Raw genomic sequence first — 19615 nt, 5'->3', positions numbered from 1 at the left:
TGAACGTGTAATTCACGGTAAAAATGTGCTGTAAATAAGCAACAGAATGAGAGCAGCTGTTGTTTATAGGGTTTTTGCTTAAATGCATCCTTGTGGCAAAAATTGACGCATGGATGCATTTCATGCTATAACATAGCACAAAATGATGACTTTGCATTTCATGTAAATACACAGAAATTGCAGTAATTACGCAAATGCAAATTACACAAATTTCACACTCCTTTAATTAATAGCCCTACTTCATATAGCACTATCTATCCATCATGCATGTGGGAAATTGTCTATTCTTCTTTCAGTAGCCTTTTGGTGGAATTATGACATTTTAATATTACCCAACATTTAAATACAAAGAATAAAACTCACTTTTAAAGATCCAATCATGGATAAGTCATAACCTTGCTTGTTGTTCAATGTATATTTTACTCCCAGTACTTAGAATAATATGAAATCAATTGAATTCTTTAAGTTGATCGTGCTTTTTAAATAAATTCTGATCTGCCTGGATGGATATTAATCATAGGGGATCTTGACAAAAAAAAATCCAATAACTTACTCTATGCTTCTAAAGATAAGGACCTTGAGGAGGCTCCGTCGATTCCTATGGCAACCTTTCCTGACAATTCTGAGGCAGATTATTACCTAGACTCTATTACCTACAAAACGCAGGAAAATGTGAAGTTTATTAGATGATGGGCGCATGGAGCAGGATATACCTGCCAATTCTAGATGGTGGAGACCATCTGTGCCATCAATATTAGATTATATTATTTGCAACTGTGCCTTATTTAATACTCTCTCCTTGTGAGAGGATATAATATCCAGTATTGGGAGTGACCACTCTATTCCTACTTTAACATTGCCAACTACCAGAAAATAAATTAAGTCCTGAAATCACAGTGGTGGTAAAACTGAAATTAAAAAAGCTCATAGCCACGGAAACTGAAATTCTAATGTGCTTTGAACAATTAATGATGGATTTCCTGCATTTATAGATCTAATATAACAAGTAAGAGACAATGCAATCAGTGATACTTTTGAACATTGTTTCTCAGTTACAACATTATCAGCTATGGAGCAGAGATCTATGGGGAGAAAAAAGATTATTTCCAGAGACAAATAGGATTGTGATGTATCTAAAGAGCTAGCCAGGCTAAGATGTACTCAATTGTTGTCCCATTCATCTAACAGAGCAGTCAAGATAAAACATCTAAAAAGGTCTAAAAAGAAACAGAGACTTAAAAGGAAACAAAACCAAGCTAATCTGCTTTGGCAAGATCTGGAAAGGCCGGCTCAAGAAACAAATTCCAGACATTTTTGGCAAATTATTGCGAAGAAAGTCTCAACGAGTGGAAAGAATTCTGACACATCATACCGCAGCAAGAGTGGTCACACTAAATCACACAACTTTATGAAGCCAATCATCTGCAGAGTCCTGAAAAGAAGCTGTTAAAAAAACCTATATGTCAGGCCTATTGAAACCAAAATGTATTCACCCACTGCTAAAGGCAGCCGAGTGTGGTGGGGCATTAAATAACTTTTTCCATTTAATTGGCAGTAGACAAACCACTTAATTACCGCTTATAAATTAAATATTTCCCCAACATTATTGTGTGGGATAAAATATGAACCCTTGAACAATTGATATTTCATCCCAAAAAACAGAATGAAAGATCTTGCACTCCCTTTTTTGGGTTAATCCTTCCACTCCAGTACATCCCCTAGAGTTTGGGGTCTCAAGGGCTTATGCCCTCTGTTTCACATCAGTGTTGCCCTGGGGGATATAAACACCTACATGCCAATGATTATAGCAATGGCATTTAAAACAAAAACTTGTACTAAACTCTAGTCCCAATAAAACTTTCTCTCATAGCTTAAAAATGGGTTGTCACTTTTGGGCTTCTCGATCAACTATTTCAGGAGTTGGTCTTGTAGCCACCAAAGATAGTCCTGAAAAAAGCAATTCCATAAGTTAATTATAAATTGGATATTGCCCATTGTCATTCCTTAAAAAATGATGACGTAATTGCTAATTCAGCAATGGTAGGTAAGATACACCCCTATTTAGGCTAGTCGTTAGACCATAACATCCGAATATTAATAATTTTATGAAGTACTGATATATAAGCACTGAAGATGGTTTTTGACTCTTGGAATCAGCGATTTTTCCCCCTTTATAAGGAGGCGATTCCAGAGTTCAGATGATGTTTTTTTCAGGTATTCTTTTCCAAGGAAGAGATCACTTGTACCCCTCTTTAGGAATTGGGGTATCAATTGTGAAAGGAAGTCTATGCGTTTATAATATGCCCTCCAAATAAACTTGTTTGCCATGTTATTTTTAAAAAATTTGGAATGTTTTTCCAAATTTACTAATACACATCTATTCTTATTGTATTTAATTTATGGGTTTGTATTTTCGGCCTCAGGTGAGGTCTTTATCAATCTAGTTTGATACTAATGGTGCTGCTGCAAGTTTGGTATTGATTTCCCGAGCAGTGGTAGGATGGTGATTGGTGGGAGTGTTGGCAGAGAGTGCCATGTGTCTGTGTTTCTGTGGAATTTCTTGTTTTTCGATAAGTACATAGTTAGGTGACTTGCGTGTGAGCTTGGGCATGTATTTTGCCGATTGTTTAAAGAGGTAAATGTGACAGTCTACACAGGATGCCCTTTTGGGCAAGGCATGACACTCCGAATTGGGAACTCTACTCCCTAGTCCCCCATACCTGATGCATCTCTGCTGTGCTTGTAAGAAGCCTCCATCACAAGTATTGTCTAGAGATAGATGAACAATAAAGGACTAGTGTGGCCCATTTGTCTGGGTAAATCATAGTTTATTTTCTGAAATTTGGGGAGTTTTGTGTTATTATTTGAGAGTTATAGTGTCATTTCAATTGGCACTTCGGTTGTGATGCTATCTTTTGATAGTGGCAATATCATGTGAAAAGTATGCACGGGTGTCTTGGCCAGAGGTCTGGGGGAATCGGGATTTAGGGCGAGCACTAAGCTGGGTGTTGGTACCAGCTTAACTGCTGTGTGGCTGTTTCAGGCTTTAACTGTGCAGTACACATTTTTACTTTTGTATAATTTTCAGTGACCTACTGTGATGCTTTGTCGAGAAATCTGTTGCTCATTCCACCATTTGTGAATATAATACTCATATCTTACAACAATTCAGAACCGTTAGCAGCGATGAACAAAATTGGCCTGCAGAGATATGTTTCACTGAAACCCACAAAAGATGAACTCCATCATGTTTTTCAGGAGTTTTGTAAAATTACCAGTGGTGTCTGGTAGGGAACGGTGGCGGAGGTGGGGTGGCTAGGAAAAAAAAAAAAAGAAAAGAAACTTACCTACTGGTCTCCAGCCGCCACCTGTCCTCCGATACAGGAACCAGGAGGCACCCAGACTCCCCTGACCAATCGTGGCGCTGCCTTACAGCAGCATAGTGATTGGTCTGAGCGCCGTGGTTCGTAGCATTCTGACGCATTCCCAGGTTTACCAGTAATGGTAAATCTGGAAATGCACCAAAATCCATGGGTGGATGCGTGGGAACACCCATGCTGCACCCATGGAATGCCTCCCTGGGGCAGAGTAATGCAATGCAGCGATTTCGGCTGTGCTACGTTGCGTTACTCCAGATTTAGCAAGTCATGCAGGCCTACGCAAGGTGGCCTTGCGTGGATTAACAAATCTGACTTAGTTGTTGCATCGCCTTTGCTCCCTCTTGCCAGGCTCATGATAAACGATAAAAAATGCCCATGAATAGCTTGTAAGAAAAAAGGTCCCAGCTCTAGATAGCCTCCTTTGAAGACCTAGTTTTGTGAACCGTTAGTGTGGTGTTACAGACACTCTTTGCTGGTTTTTGGCCCACTGCCCATATAAAGGTAAAGCAAATATGTTCTGGGAGAGTGAACACTTATGGTCCTGTTCAGAATACCACAAATATAACAAGCAAGTACTAACGTAGAACAAAGTACTTTTTTTTTTGTTAATTTTGTTTATCATTATACTTCTTATTTCTTGGCAAAGCAAATCTTTTTCCTTTCAACAGGGTTCAACCAACGTGTGCTTTGCTCTCTATTGGTACATAAGCTGAGTGCGTTTCCAAGGTTGAAATGGTTGGTGTGCCTACAAAATGTTCTCGAAAATACCATACTCTCAGTGTTTCACCAGTAAACTTACAAGATTATGGTATTTACCGGATTTTCATTTTGAACTTTATTACACAATCACTGTAAAGTATACTTTACTTATCTAATGTTCAAAAATTAAAATCCAGTAAAAAGTCCCTCGTGAAACACAGAAAACATGTCATTTCAAGAAAATGTTGTAGGTAAATTGAATACACAATATCATAGCATAAAACACATTGAGTCAAAGTATAATGTCTTATAAGATAATTGTTATCTTCACTTAGAGCTAAATGCACTAACATATTTTCTTGTTGAACACCCTGCGATTCGCTAAACTTCAGGTTTTGCAAAAAAGGAAATGTGTTTTTCAAATGTACTAAACCCATTTAGTGAATAGAAAACATGTTACCTAGGGGCATATGTATCAAAGATTTTTTAATCGCAAACGCTGCGATTCGCAAAATAACAGCGTTTGCGATTAAAAAATCGGTAATCGGGATGTATGAGCCAAATCCCATCGCTAAATTAAGGAATTGCTAATTTAGCGATTTCTTAATTTTGCGTAAGCATTTAAGAAATCGCAAATTGCGATTTCTTAAATGATATGTAAAAAGCACCCAAGTTGTGCGAATTATCCTTAAGAAATCGCAAATTACCACCAACTTCCAGTTGGTGGTAATTTGCGATTTCCTTTCAAAATGCACTTTTATGAATTTTACAAAGTGCCACGTGGCGTATGTGCACCATATGCACACACACGCTCATTTCAGGGGTGCATCAGGGTGTCATCATGACACCCTTGCACCTTTGAAATTATTCTCAAATTGCGATTAGCAAATTTCGATTCGCTATTTGAGAATTACTTCCCATTCATTCCTATGGGTCTCCTGGTCCATAGAAATGATTGGGCAGGTATTCCTTAATTGCGATTTCGCAATTTGCTAATCGCAATTAAGGAATTTTAAGAAATCGCAAAAAGTTTGCAATTTTTTTAATACATCCCGTTTTGCAATTCTCAAATAGCGATTCTTTAAAAATTGCTATTTGAGATTCGCAAATGGTGATGTTGATACATATGCCCCCTAATCACTTTACGGGTTTAGGAAATCATGAGGAATTGGCTATTTGGAAGGGGCGTATTTGGGGCTTTAGAGATTCCTTATGGTATATATTAATGTTTTGCAACCAAAATGCGATCTCAAAACATTAATATTATGCGACACCTCAAAGGAGGTGGTAATCTTTTACCAAACGATAAGGGGACACCTTCTCCTTTGTGAACGGGCAAAAACAGTTTTTGGGTGGAGGCAGGATCACTGCCAGGAAAGCAAGGAACCACTGCCTACTCTAAAACAATTAGGTTTTCAAATTTTTCCCTTTTCTTGAAAACGCATCCTGTTTGCCCTTAAGGAAAATGGGATAATTAAAAAAATGATTTATTTAAAAGCAGTCACAAACATGGTTGTTTGCTGACCTCAGCAGGCCACCATCCCCATGTAAGCAACAAATTATAGTCTTTCACAATTTGTAACCTATCTCATTAATATTCATGCGATAGGTCGAATTGAGACCAGTTGCAATTCGGTATTTTGTGAAGTGATCGATCAGTACATAAATTGGTTCGCAAAAGACCATTGGATTAGCTAACAGCCGGTGTGCAAATTGTGACCATTATTAGCGAGTCCAATGTACATACACCTGGCCCATAAAGTGTAAAGGACAAGTAGATTGTGGTAGTGGAGGCCTGTATTGTGTAACATACTCAGAGGTTGTAAATAGTGAAAATAGGTCAGTCTCAAAAAATATATTTCCTAATTTATTGCCTAGACATTTATATTCCGGTCCAGTTTAATTGTATATTGATCTGTCGGAATAAATAGAGAGCCCCATTAGGAGTCTAAAACTATCGGAATGTGCCTGCTGATCAGGCGCGATGAAGAAAGACTTACCCATTCTGTTGTTGAGCAGAGGGAAGTAAATCTGCGGTCTTTGTGGTGGAAATTTGATTGGGTATACTCACATTCTAGTTTTCCTCTTGGTATTCGATTCTGAAATAATACTAGGCAAAACGACGTGTCTGACTATCCCATAGTACACATTATATATATTCATTATTTACTTAAAAATTGCATGTCCAGGGGCATGCATAAATAGTGCTACATTGACATGTCAATCCACTTAATAGCTATATTAATATTATCTTTTGCAATGACAGTGCATGTTATGCATATTGTAATACTGACATCTAGTACATTATAAGAATAAACAAATGTAGGTAATCAGTTTTTATGTAATACACATTCTTTCTGGCAATTATTGTCAATCTAAACATGCAGCTCTTATGAGCAATAACAAGTTAGTAGGGACACTTATGCATTAGCCATTCCACCTGTTATGTGAAAACATTATTCAGATCGTTGATTTTTAACAAACGCCCGTTCATTCATAGACCTGTTTGTATACTTTTTATAGCTCGGTCAGAGGAGTAGTCATAGTACGTCATTACGTGAAATCTGCAAGGATAGCTTTGACGCAAGGTGTTGAGTCATCCTGTTTGTGTTTCTTTTGCATTATTCCTTCACACAAGTGTGCAATGCAGATTAGTCTCCTAGCCAGAGTTGCATTCTTTGTTGGTAGCTAAGGGGCCCATTAATGGTTGTACCTTTATGCTTCAACAGCCAATGTGGTTAGTCAGGCTGGTCTCCCAGTCTTGTCAGATATACACTGTAATCAGCATCTATTAATATAAAGACAGTTACAGTGGTTGGAGCTCAAGACAGGAATTGCGTAGATTTGTGCGATAAAGCCAATAATGTATCTCTACTTCTCTTTTCAGTCTGGGTCTCGTTGAGGCAAGGGGAGGCATCCACTCGGTCTAATCTTCTTAGTAGGAGTTCTCAATTTCCCACTCCGTAACCAATGTAATCCTCCCAAGAGGCTTCGGACAGTCATACTGTGCCATGGTTTTATCAGCCTCTTGGAAACTGCCTACAAGAGACGATGAACATCTGTGGGTTTCATTGGCCATGTTGTGAGTCAACACATATATGTCCATATTGTGCTGAATGGTACAAAGACAAGTCTTTGGACTGGTGCCCCCTCACATCTAAGGACAGTTCGGGAGCCAGTGGTGACCAGTGTGGGTCCTACACGATGACCATCCATTCTGCAACAATTTCCTCAAGCCTGCATCAGCCGCCACGTTTTTAAGTTAGAGCATTTGCTACGGTAGTTCATCCTTTAATTTCACGATGCCAAAGAGGAGGTACAATTGGGTAATGAAGCAATCTAGCTTTGGTTGCAGATGAATTAGTTTTGGTGCCATAGAGAGCTTCAATAGGGGTTTCCTCCTATTTGCTTTATATAGTGAATACAAATTCAGTATTATATGCTATTGGCAAAGCTTCAAACTAATCACTGTTGTGATGAACAATCTGTTTCAGGTTGTAGTATCTCTGATTTCAGCATTATCAACTTGTTGGTAATATATACTCGATTGATCCTACCTGAGCAAGGTACCGCAGCTGTCCTTCTCTCAAAGACAAAAAACATGCAGACAGAATGGGAGACAAAGACAAAAGAGGTGGGGGGAGAGGAAGAGTCCATGTAAAGGCTCTGTAAAGAAAATCGATGACTTATGCTATAATTATATTAAGTAAATTGTAACGTACAAGCTTTCGTAGCCAAATTGATTGTTTCTTTGGGCTCTTAGCAAAGCTGTTGAAAAATAACAATTTACAATCAATGGTGAAATGCCATAATTCCAAAGTGTTTGTTGCCTAGAGATATGTAGATATATTTAGATCTAACATTAAAGCAGGACTGTATGTTTCTAGTAAAACTATAATTTCTTTAAGTTAACTTTGACCCAGCTCAACTGGATCCATTTTTGAAAATCTGGGAAGGGTGAAAGGCTGAGCGGCCCAAAAGGATTAAATCTGTGTCATGATCAGATCTCTGAGAAATTCAGTTGAATCTACCAGACTATCAGGAGCTTTTTAAGTGAGAAACGTTTCCCAAGATTAAGAGGGTCTCAAGAGCTAGAGACCACAGGCTAACACTTCGAACCTACTGAAAACAGAAAGACTCAAGAGAACAACGATAGAGCACCAGGCTAGAGAGGTTTCATCACATTGATCATTATTTGCTTTCACTGATTAATTCTTTGAACCTGTCTGTATTACAGACGCAGCCCAGTTTTGGGATATAGAGTTGATCTTTACTTTTGAACAGGGGATTATATAATAACAAGAGGAGAAGGATTATTAATTTTTCTAGAGTGATCAATCTGTTTTCAATATGTAATAATGGAATATGAGGGTGTTGAAGATAATGTGCTTTGTGTGCCCTCAGTCATATAACTTTCTCCTCCCACTGTCCAGCCTCTCTCCGCCTTTGATGCTTCCCTTTTCCTTGCTGCACCTTCCGTCTCACCGCTCCTGGGATCTGTTCGTCTCTTGAGTTAACTAGCAATCTTGTAATGAAAGCTCTAGCAGAGTTAATCTCCCAGCTACACCATCCGAAGATCGAGTGTTCGGGTCAGCCGTGCCTCTCATCTCCGCGATTCACAGCTCTATTGATCCCAGCATGAGCGGCTTGTGGGCGGAGGCCAGAAAAAATTATGGTAGGAATAGCTCTTCCAGCCAGAGTGGAATAGCTGTGTCTCTGACTCACAAATGTTATTCACACGTCTCTTGATGAAGGACCAATTCTGCTAGTGGCCAAGGGGCCAGTTGACGTGCACATTCGGAGGCACATTTATTCTCGAAAACATTAGGCTCCACAGAGGGTTGGTTGGCTTTGTTAGTTATAGATGGCTTAAGCTCCTTGCCCACGTCCAAAGCTGAACATCAGAAGGAAGCAAACCGAGGTATATTCTGGGATTGATTTCTCTATTCTTGACTGTCTCAAAACACAATGAAGAGGCCAATATTAGTCCAGTTCAATGCAATCATCAGCGGTGTATATCTATTTCCTTATGAGGAAAACATACACCAGAGGATGGCTTTCATTCCTTTTCAACACAGATATCAGCCAGTTCGACCCTATTGTTACAAGACAGACAATCCAGCAGGATGCATGGATTTTGTGTCTGCTGAACGACTGCCCAAAGAGTTGACTTTAGGTCTTTTTGACAGCTATATTGGTCAATGGAATGTTTCTGTTTCCTAGCAACTGAGGTTTGAATGCCTTGGGTTTCTTCAATCGGAACCTCCGTTTCTTGCTTAAGATACCGCTAACGGGAGTCCTTCGTTGTATTCCTAGAGTCATGAGACAATGTAGCAAAGTGTTATTAAGGGTCGGGCAGTGGTCTTGAGAAGACTTCCATCTTCTGAAGTTGGGCTGTAGTTTGATGGTTCTAGATTGGTTCTAAGTGGTGCTTTCCTTTTCCTACCAGAAGGGCAGCCGCCAAAAAGATGAATTCAGTTCTTTATGACAGAAACTTCTTACAATAAGATGCCGTTACCTTCGTGTAGATTCTCTCTTATACGTCATTTTCATAATATCAATGATGTGATAAGAGTAAATGCTTTCGTTCCTGAAAGGACAACCAGGTTTGTGCCCTTCCAACATCACTCCCTACCATATCATCTGCCACTGTGCCATATAATAATCTACATATTCGTCATTCAACTACTGATGGACTGATGGATCAGTGCAACCTACCTATTTACCCACCTATCTCCCATATATCACAGATTTATTCTTCCAACCACAATCTATTCATCTGACTTGCCACCCTCTGTTGTCTAATGTGCTAATGTATCCATCAATCCAGCTTTCTTGCAATCAATTATTTTCCTAATTCACACATATTCTGTTGCCTATAGGCAAATTCATCTTATGAACACAAGATGAATCTACTTATTTATTACACCACAGAACACCTCTAACCGCATAATCTCCGTTATACCTCACAGTTATCAATGTACACAATAATAACTCATCTATTCATTAATCTACCTTTGAACCAGCAGTCTATGTGTGTACCTAAATAGCCCTACACATTTGGCAGAAGTGGTTGTTCTCCATTGCTCAAGTATAAATTAAGGAATTTCAATATATTTGGTGCTTTAAACCCAGGGTCGGATTGCCCCATGACCGACTAATAAACACACAAAAGTAATCTCTCAAAGGAGGAGCACTCAAAGGTCAAATTCAGTTTTCACAAAAGTTTTCATAAAGTTGAGGTGCCCTCTTCCATCCATATGCAACATCCAATAAGGAGATTTATATGCCATTGAATTGTATGACAGCTGTCACTGTCTATTTGTATGCAGAAATTAAGACTAAAGATTGATCATGCATTTTTAATCAACAGCATATAAATCTCCTTATTGGACATTACATATGGATGGATGACTACACCTCAGCTTGGTGGAGTTTTGCGACCATGGTTTATGTAACGTGATTTCCCAATGTGAAAATTGGACTTGAAATCTGGGAGAATATATTCGTGAACCTACCTAGATACCCCTCTTTCCATTTATCAGGCTTTCTAAACAGCACACTCCCAATCCCACAACAGTCAAGACAACCATCATCAACTCATTAGTTCAACTAAAAACACACTGATGATTCACTCATTGGTCTATCCACTCTTCGCCTATTTACTATGAAGTGTAGCTGCACACTACATATCAGTCCATCCACACACTTCTTATTCACTCATTAGTCTATCTATATAACACACACTCAGCAGTCTGTCCATAAACCACTCATCCAATCCTCAGTTTTACCACACACAACCAATCTATAAAAAAATCCCAAATATCCCCATCCCCTCACCGTTTACTTTCGCCCTTCCCACCCATTTGTCAATCTAATTAACTACCATCTATCCACTCATCAATCTATCACACACAAACTGATCTGTCTAATCACACATCAAAGAAATTAAATGCCCATTCGCTTATCATTCTTTTTACGTGTGATAGATCAATTTATCATCTTAGCCAACTACCACCCATCCAATGAACTAGTCCTACAAAACCTCTCTACTCTCCAAGATAATCTACACTTCTGACATTTACTCATCCACTCACAAAGGAATTTAGCTATCAACATTATCACTAGTCCAGGTACACAACAAAGACACCCATCAATCCAACTGCAATCTGTCCAAACAATGCAGCCCTCCCCATAAGCTTAGACCACCCACCCATTTACTCCGTCACTCCTCAACCCTACAGTCTTTATGTAGTTCTATCAAATTATCATAAAACTAAGCATGTATGCAACCACGTAGCAATGAAGTACCAGCACATCAGCACAGCTGCATAACAACCTCTGGACTTGTATGTTTAGATACCACTCATCCATGTATTGATCCTCTTCACTCACTTGTCCACTTCAACAATTCACTAATTAACTTAGCAATCTGTGTTTCAGTGCAGCCATCGATGCAAACCCAAATGAGCCCCACTGACACTAACAACCATCTGCCACTTACCTATGTTCATGCACACTACTCCACTGCTTGCACTCAACTGCTGTCTATGAGTGTATCACCCACTAGTGGAAAGAAAAATCCACTTCACGACCACAGTCTTACTTCAAGCACCCCATACAACCAACCAACATGTTAACTTCTAAATGAACTATTCAGTCATTGTAAAGAACTAACCTTTTGCATCGAATCAAACTTGGTCACAAGATCATCTGTCAACCAAACCACAAGCCTACTCAATATATATGACCAATGGTTGGTTTGAATAATCGTTACGGACCTGTCCGAGGCTACATCTGACTGTGATCACTCTAACTTGGTCTGACATTGTTTGACCGAACAACAGATGTTAACTGTATTTAACTGCATTGCTATATCCAAGCTTGTTCTACAGGAATTCCAGTTTACCTTCTCTTCCCTGCTTCCATTCTCATTCACTCTCAGTGATGGTATAGGTAGGGGTATATGTTAAGTGCTTTAGATGATACCGTTGGTGGGTGAGACTTGGGAAGAAGTAAGTGCAATGATGAGTCTCCTTGCCCATTGGCACCTGTTGGTCAATATTGATTATGAGTGAGACAGTACGGCATCACGTAGGAATATTCGATAGAGCTAGTAACCTAATGAAGCCTCTAGAGCGATATTAATGAAAATGGAGGGCAGCCTCCTTAACAATAATTAAAACAAGTGTAATAGGAAGGATATATTCCGCTTTACTTAAACTCTACATTCCCCTTCTTTAACAGCACTCAAAACTCACTTTCCTTGTTTTTCACTTGTACTGCTTGCTCTTCTACACTTAGATTTTCTTCAAATTGAGATGAGTATAAATGACTCTCTTTGACTTAAAATGTTCTTTGCTTTCCTTCCCCAGTACCAAGGCCGTATTAATGAGCTGCTGCTGTCCGTCATCACCTGGGTGGGCATCGTGATCTCGCTTGTCTGCCTGGCCATCTGTATCTCTACTTTCTGCTTCCTACGTGGACTCCAAACTGACCGCAACACCATCCACAAGAACCTGTGTATCAACCTGTTCATCGCCGAGTTACTGTTTCTCATTGGCATCGATAAGACGCAGTATGAGGTGAGAAGACAGGGAGTGGACAAGATCGAGTTTAAGGTGTGAGGCTGTTATCGTAGGAGAAGAGAGAAGTCTGCAAAAGAGGATTGATGATAAGAAGACAAAGGAAGTAGAGAATGGGAAGGACATAAACAATGTAAAAAGAGAGGGCAACAGACTCAGGAGCAGAAGGATTATGAAGAAGATACAAAGATGGAGAAAGGGACAAACTAAAGTCAGAGGAATTGGGGGCACATAAACAAGGGGAGAGGAAAGAAGGCTTCCAGGCACTGACTATGTCCATAGAGAATGTATATGTAGAGTTGTGAGAGCTTGGTAGGTGCTGGAGAAGAGGGAAAGAAGTCTGGAAGGGAAGTAAGAGGAGAATGATAGACAGGTCATACTTTGGAGAAGACATAAAACAAACTGTGAGAGAGGGATTACCATTGGTAAGAAAAAACAGGCCACTGGTAGAAACAGTAAAAAGAATGGAGTAGATGGAGAAACAGCAGAACAGGCGAGGCTAGGAACCATGCAAAGAGACACATGTTTGGTGAAAAAAATTAACAGAAAAGAATACACAACAGAGTAAAGGAAATCAGCTAGGGAAATGGAAAGAGGTTGATAACAGAAATAGAAACTGAAAAGAGGAGGATTTATTTTGTAGAAAGTAGAATTAAATCTATAGAAAGGGGAATAAGGCGTGTGGCGGGGCAACAGGGACCAACAGAGAAGAAAAATGTATGGGGGATTCAGTGAGAGGTCCAAGGTAGAGACTGGGGGGCTTATTTAAAAGAGGCTTGTGCCACCGGAGCGTCCCTTTTTTTGATGCACCGGTGGCGCAAGCCTCTCAATCATATCTATGAGGTGACACAAAGCCACTTTGAGTGGCTTTGCATGGCCTCAAAGATATGGAGTAACACCAAGCAGCGCAAGTCGCTGCTCTGCCTTACTCTGCATCAAGGAGACGTTCCACGGTGTTTGCGGTGGGTTTTCCCACGCAGCACCCATGGATTTTGATGCTGCCCCGAATTTAGTTAATCACCTAAACCTGGGGCAGCGCCAAAACCTTACACTTCCCCAGAGCAGACGTAACGAGGAGAAATATTTTTATTTCTCCTCTTTTCTTCCTCTTTCAATGTCTGTTGCATTCTGCAGAATACCTAGAAAGAGGAAAACATCTCTTGGAGTTGTTTTTGTGCAGGAAGATGCCCCTTCATGCACAAAAACAATCCTGTGGGCAACTGAGACACCCTTGCACCATGATGCAAGGGTACCTATGTTGGTGCTTGGCAGCAAAGTGTGTGCCAGCGCAGGGGCAAAGGGCAAAAAAGCACTGTATTTCATAAATACTGTGCATTCCTTCCCTTCCACATTGGCGTAGGGCAGCGCTGCAAGAAGACTTAAGGAGCTGCCCTACGCCATTTCCTCATAACTGATGCTCTGAAAGTGGGGCAGAGGCTAAGTAGGCATAGCAGATGCATAGGTAAAGACAGCCTCGTTCTACCTTCTCCTAGCTGCACGTTAAGAATCTTTGTTAAGTGTGGGTGGGTTTTTCCCATGGGCAAGCAGGCACATGCTAATCTTTACACATCTGTGCACAGTGTTCTCTAAATTACATTACTTCTGTTCCTCTTTTTTCACCAGTCTATTTTTGTCATGAATATCTGTGTCACTTATGCACTGCTCCATTTTTCTCCTTTCCTTTTTAACTGAGTGCCTTTTGTCCTTGGAATCTTTACCAGTCCACACATATTCCTACCTTTCTCCGTCAATCTCTGTTAAACTAGTATGTTTCTCTGTGACTGTTACACAGGCCTATGAGCATGTGCCTTTCCCCTGCAACAGGCTCTGTTTTGTCTCTTTTAGAAACCTGTATGTTATTGTCTCTCTAAAGCAGTATTTTATTGCTTGATGTCCATTCTACCAGTTTGCCTTCAGAAACACCCCTGAACATCAACATATCTCATACCCTGTTAGAGTGTCCATTCACTCAACAGTGTCTACTAATCTCTCCCTCTAACATCACAGTGTTGCCCCTCAGCCTTTTGTCTAGGATTCCCTCACATCAACTATTTTACATTAACACTCTTGCTTTCCGGTTTCCTATGATCCTTTCACTCCCATGGTGCTGTAACTGTGTCATCAAGTCTATTGCACCTAGATTTTCTTGTCACATAATAAGAAGACATTTTGATTTTTTTATTTGTTGATTTATTTATTGGAAAAACTCAAACCATTTTGAAAAGAAATTACAGGACTGTGCACAATAAAATGGATGAAATTCTAAGTTAAAAAGTATTATCTTTTTTAGACGAATCAATCATATTCATATGGTTCTGCCCAATTATTTTGAGGTTTGGGTAAAAAACATATCAAATACTGTTAAGAGTCAAATTTGTACTTTTAGTTTGCCCATGGGGCATATTAACAAGGAACAGGGAAAATTAACGCTAAGGGCGCTTAGCGTTCATTTTTTTAACGCCCCTATCGCTGGATAATATCGCCTGGTTATCGCGTTATTAACAACGCTAACCGCCTAGGCGATAAAAAATCCAGCAATAGCGGCATTTTGAGAGGTTATCGCTGGTAATGCAGTGATAAAACTACAAGGATAGGGATATCCTTGTTGATAGCCCATGGTGGACTTAGCCATGTAATCCACCTCCCATTGGATTACATGGCTAAGTCTGAAAATTAGCAGATGTAAAAAAGCAGCGTTAACCGTGTCTCTAACGGGGTTAGCGTGAAGCTTGATAGTAGAAGAAATTATTATTTTGCTCTGGAACGCCCACTTTGCATCTCATTAGAAATGCGAAGGGAAGCGTAGTGAAAAAGGGTGCTAACATGCGATTTTGCATGTTAGCACCCTGTTGTTGATAGGGTGATATTTTTATCTCCGCTTCTTTGGCTTTTAAAGCCAAAAAAGCGGAGATAAAGCCCTTGTTAATATGCCCCATAGTAAGCAAATAGCCACAATTAATAACCTTTTCCGCTCTGTTTCCATAGTGTAATGCATGCCAACTATCGTGAAACGTCTCCTGTTTGTCCTTTTCACACCACAATTATACAAGGCACATTGCACAAAAGCTACAATTCTGCACCATGTGCTTCCTCTGGGCAATATCTTTGCTGCATACACCCTTGGTCAGCTCTTCTTATCCACACTTCTTTTCCACACTTCTTTAGGAATTAAGCTATCATCAAATTAAAGCAAACTTACTAATATTTCTCTGGCCATGGACAGATGCAGTAGAACACATGCCTCTCCTTCACACAGCTTCTGTCCAGGTCTTGGCAGGGGGCTGATTAACAATCTTGTTAACTCCAGTATCCCACCTTTTGGTATTATTCTCTTTTTTGGTTTTCTTCTGATCTACTCATAAAAACCTCTATGCCTACAAAGGATCCGCTCATATTTCCCTTTTATTCTCTCTAGTTAATGCTTACCTTTTCGCACCTTGTCCTTCCCCTATCCACTTGCCACTAATATACTCACAACTCTTCCACTGCCACCACATATGTTTCTTGTTCTTCTGTGAACCTCTCACAATTAGCTCCCCTCTTGTTTTTCTGTGTTTGACATCATAACTCTCATTCACTGTCTCGGCCCATCCCTCATTAGCTTTATATCTTTTTCTCCCTATTTACCTCTGACTCTTTCACACCCATCTGTCTTCCTTTCTGCCTCTCTCTGATCCAGATTGCCTGTCCTATCTTTGCTGGCCTGCTGCATTATTTCTTTCTGGCCGCCTTCTCCTGGATGTGCCTGGAGGGTGTCCATCTCTACCTGATGCTGGTCGAGGTCTTTGAGAGTGAATATTCACGCAAGAAATATTACTATCTGTGTGGATACTTTTTCCCAGCTCTGGTGGTGGGCATCGCAGCTGCCATCGACTATCGCAGCTATGGCACAGAGAAGGCGTAAGTACTGCTCGTAGGCTGGGTTGTTCTGGGATGCCATAGCCAAGCTTGTTAGTGAACTCTGCAGAGGACGCATGTATGTGTTAGATGTTATTCAATAATAAGTTTTAGAACTAAAATACCAAAGGATGAAGCATTAACCTTGTGCGGGCCCTGGTCCATGCTGTGTCGGATCCTACAGGAAGCACGGACAGTAGCTTTTGAGAGAAGTGAGGCGCATCATACTGCTCTGATGTTCTGCAGGTGTCAGACAGACCATTGTTAAAAAGATTGGAACTCACTTTTCCCTGAACAGTGAGATCATAAAATTGTACAGGACTTGTGGAGTGTCATGTCCACCCTCTGCTGTACTGAAAGAACAAGGGGTATACTAACAATGGTGGATCCCTAGGCCGCCATCTGCAGCCTTGTTATCGCACAGGCATCACCCTGCAGTAATGTTCTACAACCCAATGCGCGGCCCAATGATCTGGTGCAAATCCCATTGAAATATATGCCACAATTGAGTCAAACCGACTGTGATATTGAAATTGTAATGTGGTTAGCAGCCTGAAAAGTTTCATTATTATTCCTATATCTGCGTATTACGCCTTTTAAGCTAGAATGTAGAAATCGTTTGGTTTGTTTGCTCCTGGGATACATTAGCTGCTCCTGTCCAAGATTTTGGACACTGTCACACGCAACTGGTCCTCACATTTGCTACTTCCTAGCCCTCAATGGACATTGTATGGATGAAGTTCAGATTGTTAAACTCTGGGTGCCATATCCAACAACACAGCTTCCTAGTACACTTTTGTAGTCCATCTCAGACTTCTGTATGCTTGTCTTGTTACCCAGTTTTTAAGAAATGCCAAATGTGCCATCAAAGTGGTTGTAGAAGTCACACTGACCTGCATTAGATTCTCTTGAGGCGACTGGCCTTTGCACTGTATGTCCTACCAGAGTTACCCAATATTTTTATTAGAGCCTGCACAGTTGGGCTGGAGATGTGTACATTGGATCCTATCAAGTAAACCTTATTCTGAAGGGGCACATCTGTAGGGGCCCCAGAGCAATTTGCAGAATAAGACACTATTTTCCTGAAAATGGGTTTAGGGGGGAGGATCAAGGGGAAGAGTGAGGTTGGTGAGAAGATGACTGAGTTAGTTGGTGTGCTAATTGTGTCTTCTCTTTGGCAGCTGCTGGCTGCGGGTGGATAATTACTTCATCTGGAGTTTCATCGGGCCAGTTTCCTTCGTCATTGTGGTGAGTATTCAAGAACTCCTCCCCTTGCTAGCTGTAACACTTGGAACTTCCAAGAGCCTGCTTCCGTATGCTACATAGACGAGAACCATAGGGGTAGTGTGTCCCTTGCAGCTGACATCACTGGTGTGCACACAACCTAGTTATCTCTGGTAGGGTTTTGGCTGCCCCTTATGCTGACGGTTGGTCTTTCTGAATAGTGACAGCTCCTTCATTGATGTTGCTAGTTTGCTTAGTTTCCAGAACTGCCAAAATATCAGAGGAATTATGGGGAGTCCCTTGACCTCCAGAGTGGATGTCATCTTCCGAACCTTTGTGGTAAATTGACTGCCTGTTTCAGGGGTGTCTGCAGGGCTTAATTTGAGCTGGTGGTTTCCATTGCTTGGTGTCAGCACTTAATTGTCAGCACAGGCTCTAGTGACAGGCCACCACATGGTGGCGCTGTCAATCTAATTTTGAGATGAGCAAAAAAACAGTGTTTAATAAGTCAATTTACATTAAAAAAATAATTATACTTGTCGATTAAGCCACTATTAAAGCTTTGGGTTGCTTGGAATAATCGAAATTGTCACACTTGTAGGAGTGTGGTGGTTAATAGTTATGTTAGTACTGCCATTGGCAAAGCTGGCAGGGGCAATGAGTGGTACTAGCTGCAGAGGTCCATGAGAAGGGCCCTGGCACTTACCTTCCTTTACAAATTAAGCACTTGAGCCCAGTGGTTAATCTGTAAAAAAATAAGTGCTGGGGATCTTGACAGGAGGCAGTTTTCACCGGCCCATTTTCCTTCTAGCAGTGCCTAAAGCAGAACCAATTACTGACCATGAAAGTGGGGAAAGGATTTGGCATAATGGCCCGATCTGCCGACTTCAGAGCTGGGGAACTGGGTTCGAGTCTCGGTGACAGATCAACATCCTGTGATTCTGGGCACTTACTCTCCCCGTAAATTAATGTGTCTTAACTGGTGCTCATTAAAAGCGCTGGTGTTGGTGATTAAGCGCAGGTGCTGAGCACCGGAAATCACCAGCTCAAATTAAGCACTGTTGGTGGTGGTGCCCATATGTTAATACTGGTTCAGTCTCAATAAAACACTCTGGTGTTCTCATTGACCAGACTCCGTGCCAGCCCAGTGGAGAGCCACAGGGCTCTAGTGGTCCTCCGCGCTGGCATCATCGGTTCATGCCCAGGTTCAGCTTATTTTCTTTTCATGCTGGTGGTTGGGCCCATATGATGACACTAGTTCCTGCCTAAAGGATGCTGCCAGTATTCCAATATCAATAAAGCTCCACACCTGTCTGAATTTTCTGGCCCTTTTAATGGAAAATGTACTGTCAGTCACAATCCCTATGACTTCAGTGGTGTATTAGCATTCATGGCTGCACCCCCACTCTGAAAATGGTTCCAGCACCACTGTTCCTCCTCGGTGCCAGTCCTGGTCCAGCCCATGTGCTGCAGGGGGGTATCCGTGGCTTGGGGTTTAGGAGAGGCTGACAGTTTCCTAGTTTCCCAGACTCCAACCCCCGCCCCCCAGAGGACTTCTGATTTCTGCAGTGAGAACGCCTCGCGCTGCAGCAGCAGCAGGTGCCCTCGCGCTCGCAGCCCCGGATCCCGAAGCGACCCCGGGGCCACGTCTGCGTCTCGGGCTGGCGGGAGCGACGGTACAAAGCCTATTTTCACAGAGCCCTTGCTGCGGTGTGATTAGAAATATTAATGAGTGCGACTCCGCCAGAAAGTTGTTGTTCTTCGGAGCCCGCTCCCCGCACCCCGGGGCAGGATCGCAGAGCAGGCCAGAGAGGGGATCAATACGGGAAA

The 19615-nt window shown here is 41.1% G+C and overlaps 1 protein-coding gene across 2 annotated transcripts in view; it reads left to right on the top strand.

Moving 5' to 3' along the window:
- The window catches only part of ADGRL1 (adhesion G protein-coupled receptor L1), a 618953-nt gene that overhangs the window by 561615 nt on the left and 37723 nt on the right, over positions 1-19615 (top strand). For both annotated transcript variants that reach the window (XM_085654299.1, XM_085654300.1), the window contains exons 14-16: positions 12455-12664; positions 16344-16564; positions 17743-17809. In XM_085654299.1, coding sequence (XP_085510425.1) covers positions 12455-12664; positions 16344-16564; positions 17743-17809 — 498 coding nt within the window. The remainder of the gene's footprint in view (positions 1-12454; positions 12665-16343; positions 16565-17742; positions 17810-19615) is intronic.

The sequence above is a fragment of the Triturus cristatus genome, chromosome 4_1, assembly GCF_964204655.1.
Source record: "Triturus cristatus chromosome 4_1, aTriCri1.1, whole genome shotgun sequence".
Classification (NCBI taxonomy): domain Eukaryota; kingdom Metazoa; phylum Chordata; class Amphibia; order Caudata; family Salamandridae; genus Triturus; species Triturus cristatus.
This window is presented reverse-complemented; position numbering and strand designations above follow the sequence as displayed.